This window comes from Crocodylus porosus, unplaced genomic scaffold, assembly GCF_001723895.1.
Source record: "Crocodylus porosus isolate Cpor-Errol unplaced genomic scaffold, CroPor_comp1, whole genome shotgun sequence".
In the NCBI taxonomy this organism is placed as follows: Eukaryota; Metazoa; Chordata; order Crocodylia; family Crocodylidae; genus Crocodylus; species Crocodylus porosus.
The window spans coordinates 59,905,566-59,920,758 of NW_017728906.1; the positions used below are offsets into that span (position 1 = coordinate 59,905,566).

Below are 15,193 nucleotides of genomic sequence, written 5' to 3' on the forward strand. Positions count from 1 at the left end.
TAGCAGAGCTCCCTGCACACCTGTTGCAGCTGCTGCCACAGGGGCTCCCAAGAAGCCACCATTCTGGTGCCCCCTAAATCAGTGCCTTAACAGGTGGTCTATTCACACATTTCTAGTTATGCTACTGTACAGACATGTCCCATTTGGGAACAGAAGTAAGAAACTACTTCCCATTTGGTAGGCTGCTGCTTTGCTTTTTATCACTGGGCCCCTGGCACACATTACACTTAGGATGCGATTAACAAGCATCTCAAATTGTAACCCAGCCACCTGTTCAGGCAATTAATGGCATCACAAAATGCAAAACCACATGCAATTATTTTGTGGCTGGTTTTCATTGCATTTTAAATTGAAATATGGCAGGGTCCTCACCATGCAGCCTGATGCTGGCTGAATGTCAGGGCTCTGGGACCAGTCCAAGTACAGTCCCGGGGCTGGGACCCACGATCATTGACTGCCAGTGTCACAAGGTACCCCAAAAAATTTTGAAATACTAAGGGCAGTCTCTCTCTCCTGCCATGGCTTGATGTGAATAGATATATAATGTGTGGGAGGCTGCCCTGATCTTACTATAATGACCACCTGACTTGTGGTAATGACCTTCTGGGCCTATCACATGGTTCCATACCTCTACACCATGTCCCATGCCTTGCAAATGGCATCCTTATTGATGTTCAACCTAGTGCTGAAACAACTCCTAACTGGGCCTTCTGACCCTCGGCCTCTCTTGGCCCCACTCAATCTCTCCCTTGGCTCCCACTCAGACTGCCAGACTCTTTGGTCTCTCCTCCAGCCTCTCTCTGGGCCTTCAGACTCCTCAGTCTCGTGCAACCACTCCCTGGGCTACCAGACCCCTCGGTCTCTCTCTCTGGCCCCTCTCTAGGCTGCCAGCTCCTTTTGGTCCCTTGTCCTGGACCCTTTTAGTTTTCCCAGACACCCTCCAAGCCCTTACACCCATCTGGTCCTGCACTCTATTCCCGGCCCCTTGCTGGGCCACTGGACCCCTCTGATCTTATCATTCTTGCTGGGCCTCACTATGATCCATAGGCCCCTCTCACTGGGCCTCTGGACCCACGTAGTCCTGGTCTTGCCTGCCCCCTCCCTGGGCCTCTGGACCCCTGTGGTCCACATGGTCTTCCTTACCAAGTGCTTTTCTGTCAAGGTATGCTCCCCCTTCACAGGGTAATGCACAAGGCAGTGGGAGCTGAGGCCTTCCAGCACCCCATTGTCACATTTCCCTGGTGTGGCCCATGTAAGGCATTTCATGGATGCCACCTCACCACTCCAACCAACTCCAGTACAGTGCAGTTTTAGGTCATACCCAGGACCAGTCTCCTGGCCTGCCTGATCTTCTTTGTCCCTCTCTGGGGTTCCCCTAGATGTCCTATACCCCTCCTGGGCTGCTAACCACCAGGCCCCTGGCCTTGGCTTCATCTCCATTCTGAATCCTCCATCTCTGGTCCCCAGCTCACTCTCGGACCCTTGTCCTTGATCCCTCCTCCTCAGACACCCAAGCACCAGTCATCATCATCCTCGGCTGCCCACTGCTTGACCCCTCCCTCTTGGCTGTGGCCCCCTCACAGGGACCTTTGGCCTCTCTTAGCCCTGCCTCCGGGCCAATTGAGACTCCAGGCTCCCAGTGGGCTATTTCACCCTTTGGCTCTTCCTGGACTTGGGCCCCAGCTTGGACCATTTGAGGTATCCAAAGTCAGCTCCCAAAGCAGCCAGCCTTCTCTTTTCTGTGGGTCTTCCCTCTTGGGCCCCTTCATAGATTATCCCTTCTCTGGGCTTACCCAGATTCCCTAATAGATCTTTCTTACCACAGCCCCCTTTCCTTCTCTGGGCTGATCCCTCAATAGGCCCTGGTACTCTGCCAGACTCACTGGGTTCACACAGGTCCTTCCCTAGGTCTCTCACACATCCACCCCTTCTCTCAGGCTACGGACAGACATCATACACATAAACGTGTTTAAGTGATCAGAAGCTGATTTAAACCTGTAACAGAACAGATGTTCTGTGCACATAAACCAATTTAAGAATGGTTGAAACTGGTTTGAGATAAACCTAATTGAATGTAGTATCAGACTTACCCGATTTGGCTCAAATGAGTTTATGCAATGTCTGTCTCAGACCCCTTCCTGGTTTAAGATAAACCAGACTCCCCCAGCATCCTGGAATGTTCTCTGGGCTCCACAGCAGGGCTGGCTCCTCCCCTCCACTCTGGCTGGAGCTCCAGAGACTGTGGGCTGCTTCCCCTCTCCTCTCACCACTCCCTGCTAAGAAGGAATTCCCCCCCTCCCATCTGCTTTGCTGAGGAGGTGTCTGTGTATTAGCTAGCAGACTACATGCTGGCTACGGTTGTGCTGAACCAACAGGCAGAATCAACAAGTAGCTGGTAGTGTCCCTCCATTGTTTTCTTAATTGGGTGATCAACACTGTTATCAATTCCCCACTGGGCTAATCAGAGCACCTGTGGGAGCCTGGCCATGCCCCCCTCAGCTCCATGCTGTGGAAGGGAGGGCTTTTTGAATGTCTGTCCCTAGCCTCAGGGCTTGCCTAGCTCCTCAACAGGCCCACTAACTCCCAGCCTGTCTTCCAGGGCTTGCCTGGCTCCTCACTAGGCCCTTGTGTACTCAGACCCTCACTCTCCAAGCTGACCTGGCCTCTCACTGAGCCCCTGTGCACTCAACCCCCTTCCCAGGGTGCATCTGGCCTCTCAACAGGCCCATATCATAGTCTTGGATCATTAAGTGAAACCATTACTGACTCGAGTCAAGATACTTGTTACATATATGGACTGTTCTTTACACTGGTTAATTAATGCTATTCACAGGAATCATAGGAAAGCAGGGCTGGGAGAGGCCTCACAAGGTCATCCAATCCAGGCCCCCACTCAAGACAGGATGTAAAAAAGCTGCTCTACAAGTATTATCCTACATTGTCCCTCTAAAGTCACTTATTAACAAAAACATAGTTGATAATAAACTCAAAATAATGTATTAGCTTGCAAATAAGGATTTTCAATTCATACTGATCTTTCCTTGTTATTCTTCATGTTGATACTTCTAAACCAACAGGGCTGTCACCAGCTGCCAGGGCTGTCCAATTGGTGGTCTGTGGGCCTTATGCAATACCCAGGAGATTAAAAAAATCTTGAAAGATACATTTCAGTGAATGCCTTTACAACGACTCTATATTAAGCATTTTCATTCCTCTTTAGAAAGGTGGAATTTAAAAGTAAAGTTTTAGAGAGGTTTTTTGTAGTACATTATGCATGCCTGTTCCTTAAGCCCTCATATGGATAACCATCCGGAAGTTAGGTTTTGGACTAGTAACAATAGTAGGTGCCTTTACAGAGGTTCACAGCAGTGACATAATAATCACCCAGTTCTGCACTCTGGACAGCAGGGGCTGTGGCAATGGCCAAACTGGCGACAACAGCTGTGGCATCCATAGACGCACTTTTGCTTGGAGTGCATCTATGCTTTTAAACCCAAATTCAGGAGACCACTTTATTCATTTCCAAAATAATTGGCTTCCTGCCATAAGACCACCAAATGGTTACCTGAGACTATAACTGGATTTGATAGCCCAGAAGGCTCATTCAAGTCCCATGCTCCTTTCCCCGTGCCTCATATGATGTGAACAAACTCTTATAAACTCAAGCAGGCAATATGCTGAAAGTACTAGGGGTGTGCAAAACGGGCCGGATTTGATTTGGACTCAGCCCGAATCAGGAACAGTGATTCAATTCATTGATTCAAATTGCTATCCCTGATATGATTTGGCCAAATCTGAAGATTCAGTGCTTATTCAGAGAATCAGCTTTACATGTTTTTTCTATATACCTCGAGGTACCAGGTGCAGCTCATGAATGCTGCAATGCTGGAGCAGATGAAGTGTCCCACAGGAGCATGGGGGAGAGGGCCCCCGTGTGCTCAGCAGTAAATTCAGAAGTGGACCAAAAGTAGTTCTGGTCCACTTCTGGGTCCACCACCAAGCACACTGGGGGGCCCTCCCACACCTCCCCAGCTTGGTGATCAGCCATGGGGGACCCTGGGTGCCCCCCCAGACCCAGGAGGCACCAGTTGCTGAGTTAGGGAGATGCAGAGGGGGCCCCCCATCAAATTCAATTTGGCCGAATCCTAATCCAGAAGCAACAGTGCTTCTGGTCCACTTCTGGGTCTGCTGCTGAGCACACTGGGGATCCCCTTGCACTCCTGTGGGATGCTCCATCCATCCCAGCATCTCAGTATTCACAAGCCACCTGGTACCTTGGGATATGTAGAAAAAACATTTAAAGCTGTGTCTATGTCCGAATCGTTGAATCCTTCTCCATCCTTCCAAATCGATTCAGAGGGTTCCAATTCCATTTGGAGAGATTAAAGGGTCTCCTGATTCAATTCGGATTCGGAAATTCAGCCACCAAATCAGGCTAAATCTCTGCCAAATTGAATCAGCAACTGAAGCTTCACACAGCACTATTAAGTACCCTCTAATAAAGGAGGTCTGCAGTGCTTCGATACTGGAAGCAAGCAGCCACTTCATGCCTAGATATGGCTCTGCCAAAACTGGATAGCCTGTAGGTCAGGGGAAGAAGAGACTGGGTTGGGATCTGTTAAATATCTGCATTAAGAATGGATTTAAGAGGTTGCACTGGGTGAGAACAGAGTTGAGAGCGGCACAATGGCACATATGAAGAAAATGGGATAGAAAGAGTAAGAGAGCACTTACTGAGAACCTGGAAAATGCATGCTGCCGGTATCACTGAAGTATACCATAACTGTTTTAAAATAGCATCAGCCTCTGAATTAGTTATCCGGTGAGTTATATTCTTAATGTGCTTTCGCTGCCAATTGCAATTCTTAGTTAAATTGTGCAATAAAGGATGGTATCTTAAAATGGTAGTGTGCTTCCCTTAATCGATACATTTATCTGCCTCTCTTCTCACACTTGATGTTTAAAGTTGTGCAGTCTATTTTACACTGTGGGAACCAGAGAATTAATCAATTAAAACATCAGAGGATGAAGTCATATGCATCTCTTACCCATCCATCATTCTGTAGACTCTAATTGCCAAGATAATGCTCCCTGCTGAGTTTATTTTGGAGAAACTGAAGACTCCCCTCCAGCCCCCAAGAGTGTTCTTTGTAATAATGTGATGAAACAGCATATTAAATTAGGAAGATAAAGAAAGTCAGATGAAGGTTCATGCTTATGGTGAAGAAGGGTCAAGAAAAGGAAACATTTACTAGGATTGAAAATTTTTCAGTTTCACATTGATTCACAATAACTATTAACAAGATTAACTATTCTGAATGATGTGGTGCAGTCATTTGGAAGCAACCACGCTTCACTGAGTGTACCTAACTTTTTCTCACCATGGAAGGGCCTGGCTTGTATTTGAATTGGAGATAACTTTGGAACCCCCAAGTGCTGTCAATTCAAGCCAATGAGTTAGAGTCAAACACTTGGGGAATACTGAAACAAAGAAGTTAAAAGAGTGGAAATACATCATTTAGTCCCATTGTTGGTGCTGAGCTATATGCCATGTAGTTCTAACTTCAAAATCAGATTACTGTATCTCATTCTGCCTAAATGTCCATCTTCAAAGGCTGATAGAAATGTGAATTTATGCAACACTGAGCAGCCTACAAGAAAGAATGAACATTTAACTGGCTGCCAGTTCAGTCTGGATCCACTTCACATTCCTTATAATAACCATGAAGACTTAGTATGGGGTCTGGCTATTTTGGAAACAATTTCTTTCTCAGTGAGGACAGAGCCCATGGCAAAATGTTTTGGGGTAATGAACAGAATATTCTGAGATCAGAATGAGCCAAAAACTTATGCAAAACCAATTTCTTGCAAGCGTCCCATATTTAATGAGGGTTGAAGAATGACCTTGAATAATTTCTCAGTGAAACATTTTTTAACTAGATAGAAACATTAGCTGTATCCAGGGAGTAAGGGAGAATGAAAGTACTTTACTGACAACAATAGTGTAGGTCATAGATTTATACATGGCACTTGGGTACCACAGTAATGTGCATATTAAAAAGCAGCATCTATAGTTAAATCACTGAAATTGCATTGTTTTAAAATTAAACTCAACCTTATTCTGAATATCTTGTGCCCTTTCAATGAGATCAGATTTTATCTTATTTCACTAAAAAGGGAAATAATCACACCTAAAGACTTTATGAAGAAAAAATTATGTTTGTGTATTCAATTTAAAGTGAAGAAACTACTGTTGCTCCTTCTCTATTTGGACATATATTCTAGATTCTTCCAAAATTTTAAAACCATACTTGATTTTTCTATACTTCCTGTGAAATAATATCTAACCATAAAAATAGAAGAAAGAACATAGCATCAAAATTTCCTGTAAATGTCCTAACATCTTTTAGTTACAATTTTAATTAGTGGTTTCATCATGTTATTTACATGTAAAGAAATCATGTCCCTTTTGTAGCATAGCAATGTCCTGCAGCATCACATGCAATCAGAAAAGCACTGAGCATAGAACTGTAGACTTACTGTCTGTAAAGAAGCAATTTCTATCAGAAATGAGAAAGGGCAACCTCTTCTAGCTGATATGAAAGCATTAACAGTGACTTTAGAGGATGTAGGTGTTCATATTTCCCTGTTATTATTATTATTGAGATGCCATTATTGTGGCATCAGCCCTTCTACCATCTGGAGTAAACATGCTGCTCTGACAATGTGAAAAGAGAGGATTGGAAGACCAGGGGGAGAGAAAGGAGTGAAGGGAATTGCAAAAAATATAAAGCTAAAACTATTTTTTACTAAGACGAGTTTTTGAAAGGACGTTAGAGCCATACACCCATTCAGGTGTACATGGGCTTGATTCTCTTAATCCGAAGTAGCGAAAAATAAAATAGCAAAGATCATTTGTAAAAAAAAGTCTACAAATGCATGAATTCACAGTTCACTAAAACTGGTTCAAAATAAAAGGCAGTATAGGGTCATTAATGGTGCTTGAAACTGAAATACAGTACTATGAAGCCTTCTCCTGCAAGAAGAGGACATAAAAGAAATTAGTAAAATGGCAGATTATCTTAAAAAACAATATTTCCTCATTTCACTTATTAATAATGCACTTTATTTTGTAATAATAAGTCACCAGGCATTAAGAATCCTTGAACAGGTTACATGTTCTTTCTCCCTGGGTACAGGAATAGGGGAGGCCTGTGAAAGCTGTGGCAATACCAGACACACAAGCCCCACTATATCACCACTTAAAATGATGTTCATAGAATGGGAAAAAAGCCGCAAGTGGCTTCTTAAGCCTTCCCTTTGACTGGACAGCCTAGCCTACCTACAGGACTATGGAGCAAATAACTTAGTATGTCTCAGGCAGCCTGCTCACTGATTTTCATGCGGCTGGAGTGCATGCAGGTATGACCTTCCTGAGCTGCAGCCATCAAAAAGCACAGTGGAAACCTTGGAACCTTGATTCCCAGTAACACCTATAAAGGAAAACTGGGAAAATCACAGAGCACTAGAGATTACATCCAGCAATGGGGCAGGGATCAAGGAACCCTCAAAAAAAGGGGAAATAAAACAAAAAGGGACAAGGAAAGCTCAACAGATACAAATGGCTTCCTGGTACTTAGAGTTTTTATTGCTTTTTTGGTCATTCTTGTTTACAGTCTGTCTCTCCCAGTCTCCCAACAAGACTGTCAGCAACTCCCCAGCATCTGAATTCATTTGAACATGATGAAATATTTTGCCAGACTTAAAAAATCTTAGCGAAGATGTCCAGGTTTCAGAGGAGGAGGATTAATATTAAACAAGTGCCAAACAAAGAGGTATGAACATATTAATTTTAGTGTCAGATTGTGTCCTGTGGAAAAAGAAACAAATTTCACAGACACTGCTTATAAATTTGCAGTGAAGGCTACAAAAGATATATCCAGTCATTGAGATAACCAGGTAATTGGCCTCTGGACATCCAAATTTGGGTTAAAAAAAATAGGTGTGTGTATGGTCCTAGAGACAGATGACAAATCTTTTAAAAACTCCCATCTTTCATCCTCTTTCAGCTGGACTGCTTTAACCTGCCCCAGCTTTCCCTTCCCTTTGTCCTAATCAGCTCAACTGACTGTGGTTAGCATCTTTTTCCTTGTCCGCTGCTCTAATAGCCCCCTTGCTTGAACTACGCCACTAACACCAGTACTTATGTCATGCATGGATTCCAGTGCCTCATCCATCCTAATTGCAAGCTGTTCCTCTATACATCCCTGGTATTTTCTCTTATTAAAACTAGAGTCAGCTGTAAAAACTAAGGGAGAGGGGGAATTTTGAAAATTCTTTCAATCGTTTCCCCAGTTTTTGGAGGGACACCTATGTTTGTCACAATGCCAACTTTCAGTGAAAAAAGACGGTCATGTTCTAACTCCAGCTCCCTCTGTGCATCATAGGGGTGTGCAAAGCAGGCAGTATTCGATTTGGATTCAGCCTGATTCATGATTCGATTAGCTGATTTGGATCACTGTCCCGATTCAGCCAGATCTGAATCTGAAGATTTGATTCTGATTCAGAGAATCAGCGATTCAGCCATAGACACAGATTTATATATTTTTTCTATGTACCTCGAGGTACCCAACGCAGCTCGTGAACGCTGAGATGGTGGGGTGGATGGAGCATTCCATGGGAGCTGACTGGCTGGGGCATGAGGATGCTTCAGTGCAGGGTCTGCCTACTGGCTAGTCTGGCACTGGAGCACCCTCGTGCACCAGCTAGCATCTCTGCAGCACACTGAGTCAGGTTGGAGCATCCTCAAGGTGGCAGGCTGACCACCCCCCCCAAACCACCCCTTACCTCCCCCCACAAGCAGGCAGGCTGCCAGCCAGGGCTGCTCTGACCTGGCTCAACTTGCTGCAACCCTGGGGGCACATATAAACATGCATATAGACATGCCCAGGAAGACCTACAATCTCACTCTATGTGGCCATTAGATTTCTATATATCTTTTCTTAAATCTGGTTTTTAATATTGCTTGCAAGACAAAGTCAGAAGAGAACTGATCTACTAGACTAGGGCATGAATAAGGTGATAGAGAAGCTGCCTTCAGGAAATCTTTGAATGAACGGAGAGAAAAAAATAGGATAAGAGAGAAATTATTCAGTCTCCTGCTGAACAATTCCTTATTTTTTAAGCATCCCAGTGATGTGACAGCTCTCAGAGTATGGCCCTAAAGGTATACATTTCAGAGATTATATCCCAATTAATTTCCTTCTAGTTGAAATTTTCCATCATGCTAAGAACTTATTCAGTCCACATTAGTGCAACTAAAAATTCTTTCAAGAGAATGAAAGATAAAAAATGTTTATCTCCATTTCTATAAGAAAGCAAATATTATTTCACTGCTCTATGGGAGCTCATATTGGACAAAGCGAATATATTATTATGATCTAGCTGTGGAATCCAAGGATATCGCAGAGTCTTCGAAATTATCATTTCAGGATTAACCCTTGCAATTTTAAAATAGCACGTGCATGAGATTTTAGCTGTGAATATTGCCACTGAAGTTAAGCTGCTAAAAGCCCTTATTATGTTTAAAAAATAGAGGGCCACATTCTTACTACTGTAGGAAGAAATATAATGCCTTACCCATAGAGTAGATTCACTGAAGTCAAGAAAACCACCCAGGAAATAAAATACAAACCACTGTGTGTAAGGATATCAGAGTTTATAGAGAGATAAGATCAGCACAGTGATGCCGAGGTGCTTAATTTAAATATGTATTTTTATGTACAAGGGCTCATTTTAAATAACATGATTAGACATCTGATTTCTGTTTATGTTTTAATTAGCATTATAAGGATTTGATTACCCACCAGTAAGAAAAGAGAACTGATTACTTGCATGTGTTCCGGCATTCTGTATGTCCTCATGGCTTTTTTTTAAATAAATTTTAAAACGTTAAATTAAATTAGTTCTCTTTTATTCCACGTCACTACTATCAGCAGCAGGTAACTAATAATGTTGTCTGCTAATAGTAATTACTAATTATCTCTTAATAGCAATTCTATTCATAGAAAATGTATTGCATAAAATTCCCTGCTGTGTCATTCCAAATTCTTACTGTGACAAAAAGAAATAATCCAATTTTAATTGAAATTCCATTACCATTTTTCATTAAATTCAAACTTTAAGCTCTATGCACATGAATAGTGTCTGCTAAATCATCACCACCCCAAACTTTTACAAAAGATTTTAAGCATAGAAACGTTTATATGCATTTCTGCTTAGTTGATTTTTCTTCTTTTGTAGTATTTTTCCAACATACACGTGTGCTATATATACACATTTGTTTACTCACTCAGTTTTTGGGACTTCTTTTCTAAGCCAATAGAAGTCAGACTGGGCTGTGTACTTGCGGGTCTGTAGTACATTGCCAAAATAGTCATTTTCTGAAAATTTCATCTGTATAAATAAATCATAACCATTGCTGAAACATGACCAACAGATATAGAGAGGATATAATTTTTTTTAAAGGATCTTTGACATTAACATGACAACCACATAGTTTTTAGCTGTAATTGTTAAGGTAGTGGCATTATTCACACTGCAAGAGCTAGGAAAAAATTCACACCATTGCACACAGCTGCCCAAGAATCTCTGCGCAGAAAAATACTTGAGAAATCTTGCTTCAGATAAAAGGTCATGATCAGCCCCGAAGAGAAGGATACTCAGTACCTGCACCCTGCTTTGGGAAGCAGGATAGTTTCCCAGTAAAGACACTGCAGACAGTTTTAGGAGATCTGGGTCCCACCCTGTCTCAGAAGCTAAACGAGCCTACCTAGCACTTCACCTGTAAAACTGAAACAAGCAATTTTTGTCCATCTTAACCAGTTATACTGTACACTGCTTGGGAACATACCATCTCTTACAATGCATTTGTACAGCAACTAGCATGATGGGTCCTTGATATTCTGAGTAGGCCTCACCTCACATGCTACTATATTACAAATAATTCAAGCGTATCCCAAATTTATACCCAAATAAGTAATTCAAAAGATAGGACCACATTCACAAGTATGCAAGAATTAGGGTGCTTTACTTTTGAAGATCAGATATATACCATATTTAATTGAACAGAAGATAAGCCTGATTATAAGATAACCCCCAATAATTAGATTCTAAATATGAAAAATGTATACATTTGTTACCATTTTCCCGGTATAGAATCTAATTATTGGAGGTTTGCCTTGAATTTATCCCCCTCCAATTGCTGGAGCAAGGAAAATAAAATGAGGGGATTAAACAGCCCTTTGCTCTCTGCTTCCCCCCCCAACTCTTTTCCCTGATAGTCTCTTCCCCTTCCCCTTCCTGTCATATCCTGCTCTTCCTGAGCATGTGGAAACAAAAAACAAATTTGAAAAACAACAACCTTGAAATTAAACACGGATGTAGCAATTTGCATGTAGTAACCATAGACTCGGTTCCTTCAGAATTTACACAAATTGTGGCACAAATACCTCATAAACCTACATTTAAGGAGCACTTCTGACATCTATAGTAAAATCCCTGTTATCCAGCACAAGTGGGGAATGCAGGGTGCCGGGTATCCAAAAATGCCAGTTACCTGAGCCAGTGGTTTTTGGCCGGACATGGAGTGGGGGGGTGGGGAGGGAGGTGTCAGCAGCCACACGCAAAGCAGCTGTAGCACAGGGTGGTGGGTGGCCATGGATGCTGTGTGCAAGCTTTCGCACTTCCCCAATGCCCAACCCCCAGCCAGACGGAAAATCTGGTTAATAAAGTGTTCCAGTTTCCCAACTGCTGGATAATAAGGATTTTACTGTACTTATATGTAACAAACTATGCATGGTATTATCCAAAAGCCAAAAGTCTCATGATTTAACATGTAGTTCACTGGACTAGCCCCACCAGAGCCACCGACATTTCAAGCTATGGTGAGCCATGACCTTGCATACAGTTCATTCACAATTCCTCTGTCACTCCCTCTCTCAGCCTGACACATATGATTAGTATGACCCTGCCCTCTATGATGACCCCACAGCTCAGCACTCCTCAGTATATGTATATACTCCAGATAACCCCCACAAAGGAGCTATGTGCTAAGTAGGGCCCACTTATGACTGGAACTGGGTGTTCTTGTTATAAGTCCAAAAATGTATGTGCAGGTGAGGCACAGGGCAAACCAGTCAGGCTTCAGCTCATGGAGGGCAAGGCCACACAAATCAATCCTATGCACCAGGCTGAGAGGGGCGGCTGACAGAGGGATTCTGAGTATGCAGTGCTGTGGCTCACCATAACCTGAAAAAGAGTCAGTAGTGAGCGGGCTGCATTTGATGGGCACTATCATATGTCTTATTCATATGGGTTATAACAACTTATTCTTTTGGTCCAACATGGGCAATACTCAGTGTTGGCTGCATTTAATCAGCTTGTTAGATGGGTTCTATTGCTGAGGACATGTTCCTTTTGGCAGTACTGTAGTTTAATGCTAGACAATGTATTCAGTGAGAATTTCTTGAATGCAATAAATTCAGTGAGAATTTATAAGATGAGAGCCTTTTTCCCCATACTAACTGAAGGGGACCTCATCTTGTATTCAAGTAAATATAGTATCTTGATCTATCAGTGATAGAGTTATATATGTAGCTATAAAAATACACAGGAGTGTGATATAATATTATAGTTTTATCAAATGGATTCAGGATGACATACTTTTGCCACAAATGTTACAAAAAAAATGCAAATACTTTAGTTTTAAAAATTATTGTTTAAAATTATATTGGACCCAGTTTGTATTATTCTAGGTGTTCGGGACAAAATTTACAATGGGCTTGATTACACTACAGCAGTAACATGTCTTGGCAAGGATAGGCCCAAACACCCTTTCCCCAACCAACCAGAAGCCCACTCCAAATCTCGAAGTTCATCAGTGAGGTTGTTTGGAGCAGACTTCTGAAGTCACTCTCAAGAGCTATCTCTCCAGTGTGCTTCAGAGCAGCCACTGGGGATGATCCTAAAGCAGCCTCACTAATTCGGCACATGCCTATAGGCTTGGTTAGATGAGGAGTGGCAGGGGTAAGCCCAACGAGAACCTTGAAAGTTTCTGGAAATGATTTAACACCAATACATAAAATATCATAACCAAATCCAAATTCACAGTTTTCTAATAAAATCACAGGACAAATTTTATGCAGATTAAGGGGGGCTAGTAAAAAATGTTTTAATTTTCCAGCCAGCCTTATTTACAACTTCAATCTGACATTTTAGGACCTTCTGAGATTAAAGGCAAATGAAAACTATCCCACATGAAAGCTAAAAAGTGAAACTCTCCAATTCCCCATCATAGAAAGCTTTCTTTTCTGGTCCTTCCTAGTTGTGATACACTGGATGAGGATTACAGAATATTTGTGTTGGGTTTTGGAACTGTGTAATTAGCAGGAAATTTTTCACAACTGATGGAAAAAAGGAAATATTCCTTTTTAAAAAAATCCAATTGCTATATCAAGCCATGCAAAGTTTAGAATAGCTAGACACATTAGAATCAACCTCTGGGGAAAAGAAAAGAACAGCAGAGGGTAGGTAAGGCAATCAAAACTGCTTGATAAAATATTGCTGTTTTTCACAAAGATCTGCAATTTATCACATGCCTATCACTGCTGTTTATAAGACAGGTACAACTACTATGAAATAAAAATATATCATACCCAATGGGGGCATCTACATGAGATGCTTACAGTGGAGCTGCTTAATTAGCTCTACAGTGAAGCATCTCCATCCACACTTGCTGAGCTATTAGGCTGGAGTAAATTACTTAGCTCTGTCATAGGCTGGTACGGCCCAATACATGTACTATCCTTGGCAGAGTTATTGACTCCACTGCAATGCATGTGTAGACCATAATGGGGCAGGCTGGAGCACGAGGGTGCTACAGTGTGGGGGGCTGCCATTCAGCTTCCCCACACTGGAGTACCCTCATGCCCCAGCCAGCCCCTCTTTATTACGTTGAGCCAGGTCAGAGCAGCCCTGGGCTGGCAGGCTGACCCGAGGCTCCCTACCAGCTCAGGCTGTGCCACCCTGGTTCAATGAGCTGTGGTCCTCGGCACACCCATAAATGCTACACCCAGGAGCAATACATTGTGGTGCAAACCGTGCCAGAGTTTATTGTGTCACACTCATTTCACATGTAAATGCACCCAATGGCATTTTGCTGTGTCAGTTAATACTCAAGAACCTACTTCATGTTAACCAAATGAACTACTTAATAGCATCATAGGTAAACGACAGCCCTGTTAAGAACTCGGCAACAATTTCCTATTATCTTTTGCAAATGTTTACAACAGGACATGGGTACAGCAATTTGAAAATGCAGACAAAAGATCCAAATACAGTCCTGATAACTTCTGAAATGAAATTCAGGGATACAGAAGACATTTCAAAATGTCTATTCATTACTTACACTGACTATGTCTGGCCTGGTTATCAGAAGTATGGACATTTACTGCTGCCAGCATCTTCAGTGAGATCTCTAGTGTTCTGCACTTTTGAAAAATCAGGCCGGCTATTCTCTCTAGTCAGATTTGTAAAAATATTTAGGAGACCAGTTTCCATAAATACCCAACTATCACCAATTGCTTTAAAAATGTAGGCCTTTAAGCCTACCCAAGGTAGCAGTAGTCACCACTCCTTTTAACCACCATGACTATGTCCTGGCTGACCAAATTTAAAACTACTTTCCCATTGTTTCATGGTTTCCTACTCATTTTGCAAACATTGCATTGCTAAAGCAGACTTGCAAACACTCCACATCCAAATACCTGTATTTCATTCACATGTATAATTATAATTACTTACTACTCCTACTTTCAGTATAATAGAGCACATGGGTCTCAGTTAACCTCAAAGCTCCAGTGTGATGGGATGTGTAATACAGGAATAGAGGAAGTCATAGCCATTGTCCTACAGCATTTTTAATTCTAAGACTTATTTCATGATGAGTTTTGTTTCAAATACCTGCTGCGCCGTTCACTAAACAGTACTGGATCTTTTAAATATAATAATGTTTGTAAAATTTTCTTTTTGGAAGGAAACCAAATTCTCAAACCGTTTGTAAAATGAGGGGCTTCGAATTTTTTAATATTATTTTCTTCTAGGAAAGGACAGAACTACATTTAATCTGAGCCTG

The 15,193-nt window shown here is 42.2% G+C and overlaps 1 protein-coding gene across 2 annotated transcripts in view; it reads right to left on the reverse strand.

Annotated features, from left to right (window-relative positions):
- The window catches only part of PHEX (phosphate regulating endopeptidase homolog, X-linked), a 172,791-nt gene that overhangs the window by 33,763 nt on the left and 123,835 nt on the right, over nt 1-15,193 (reverse strand). For both annotated transcript variants that reach the window (XM_019529177.1, XM_019529178.1), the window contains one exon: nt 10,352-10,455. In XM_019529177.1, the coding sequence (XP_019384722.1) occupies nt 10,352-10,455 (104 nt within the window). The remainder of the gene's footprint in view (nt 1-10,351; nt 10,456-15,193) is intronic.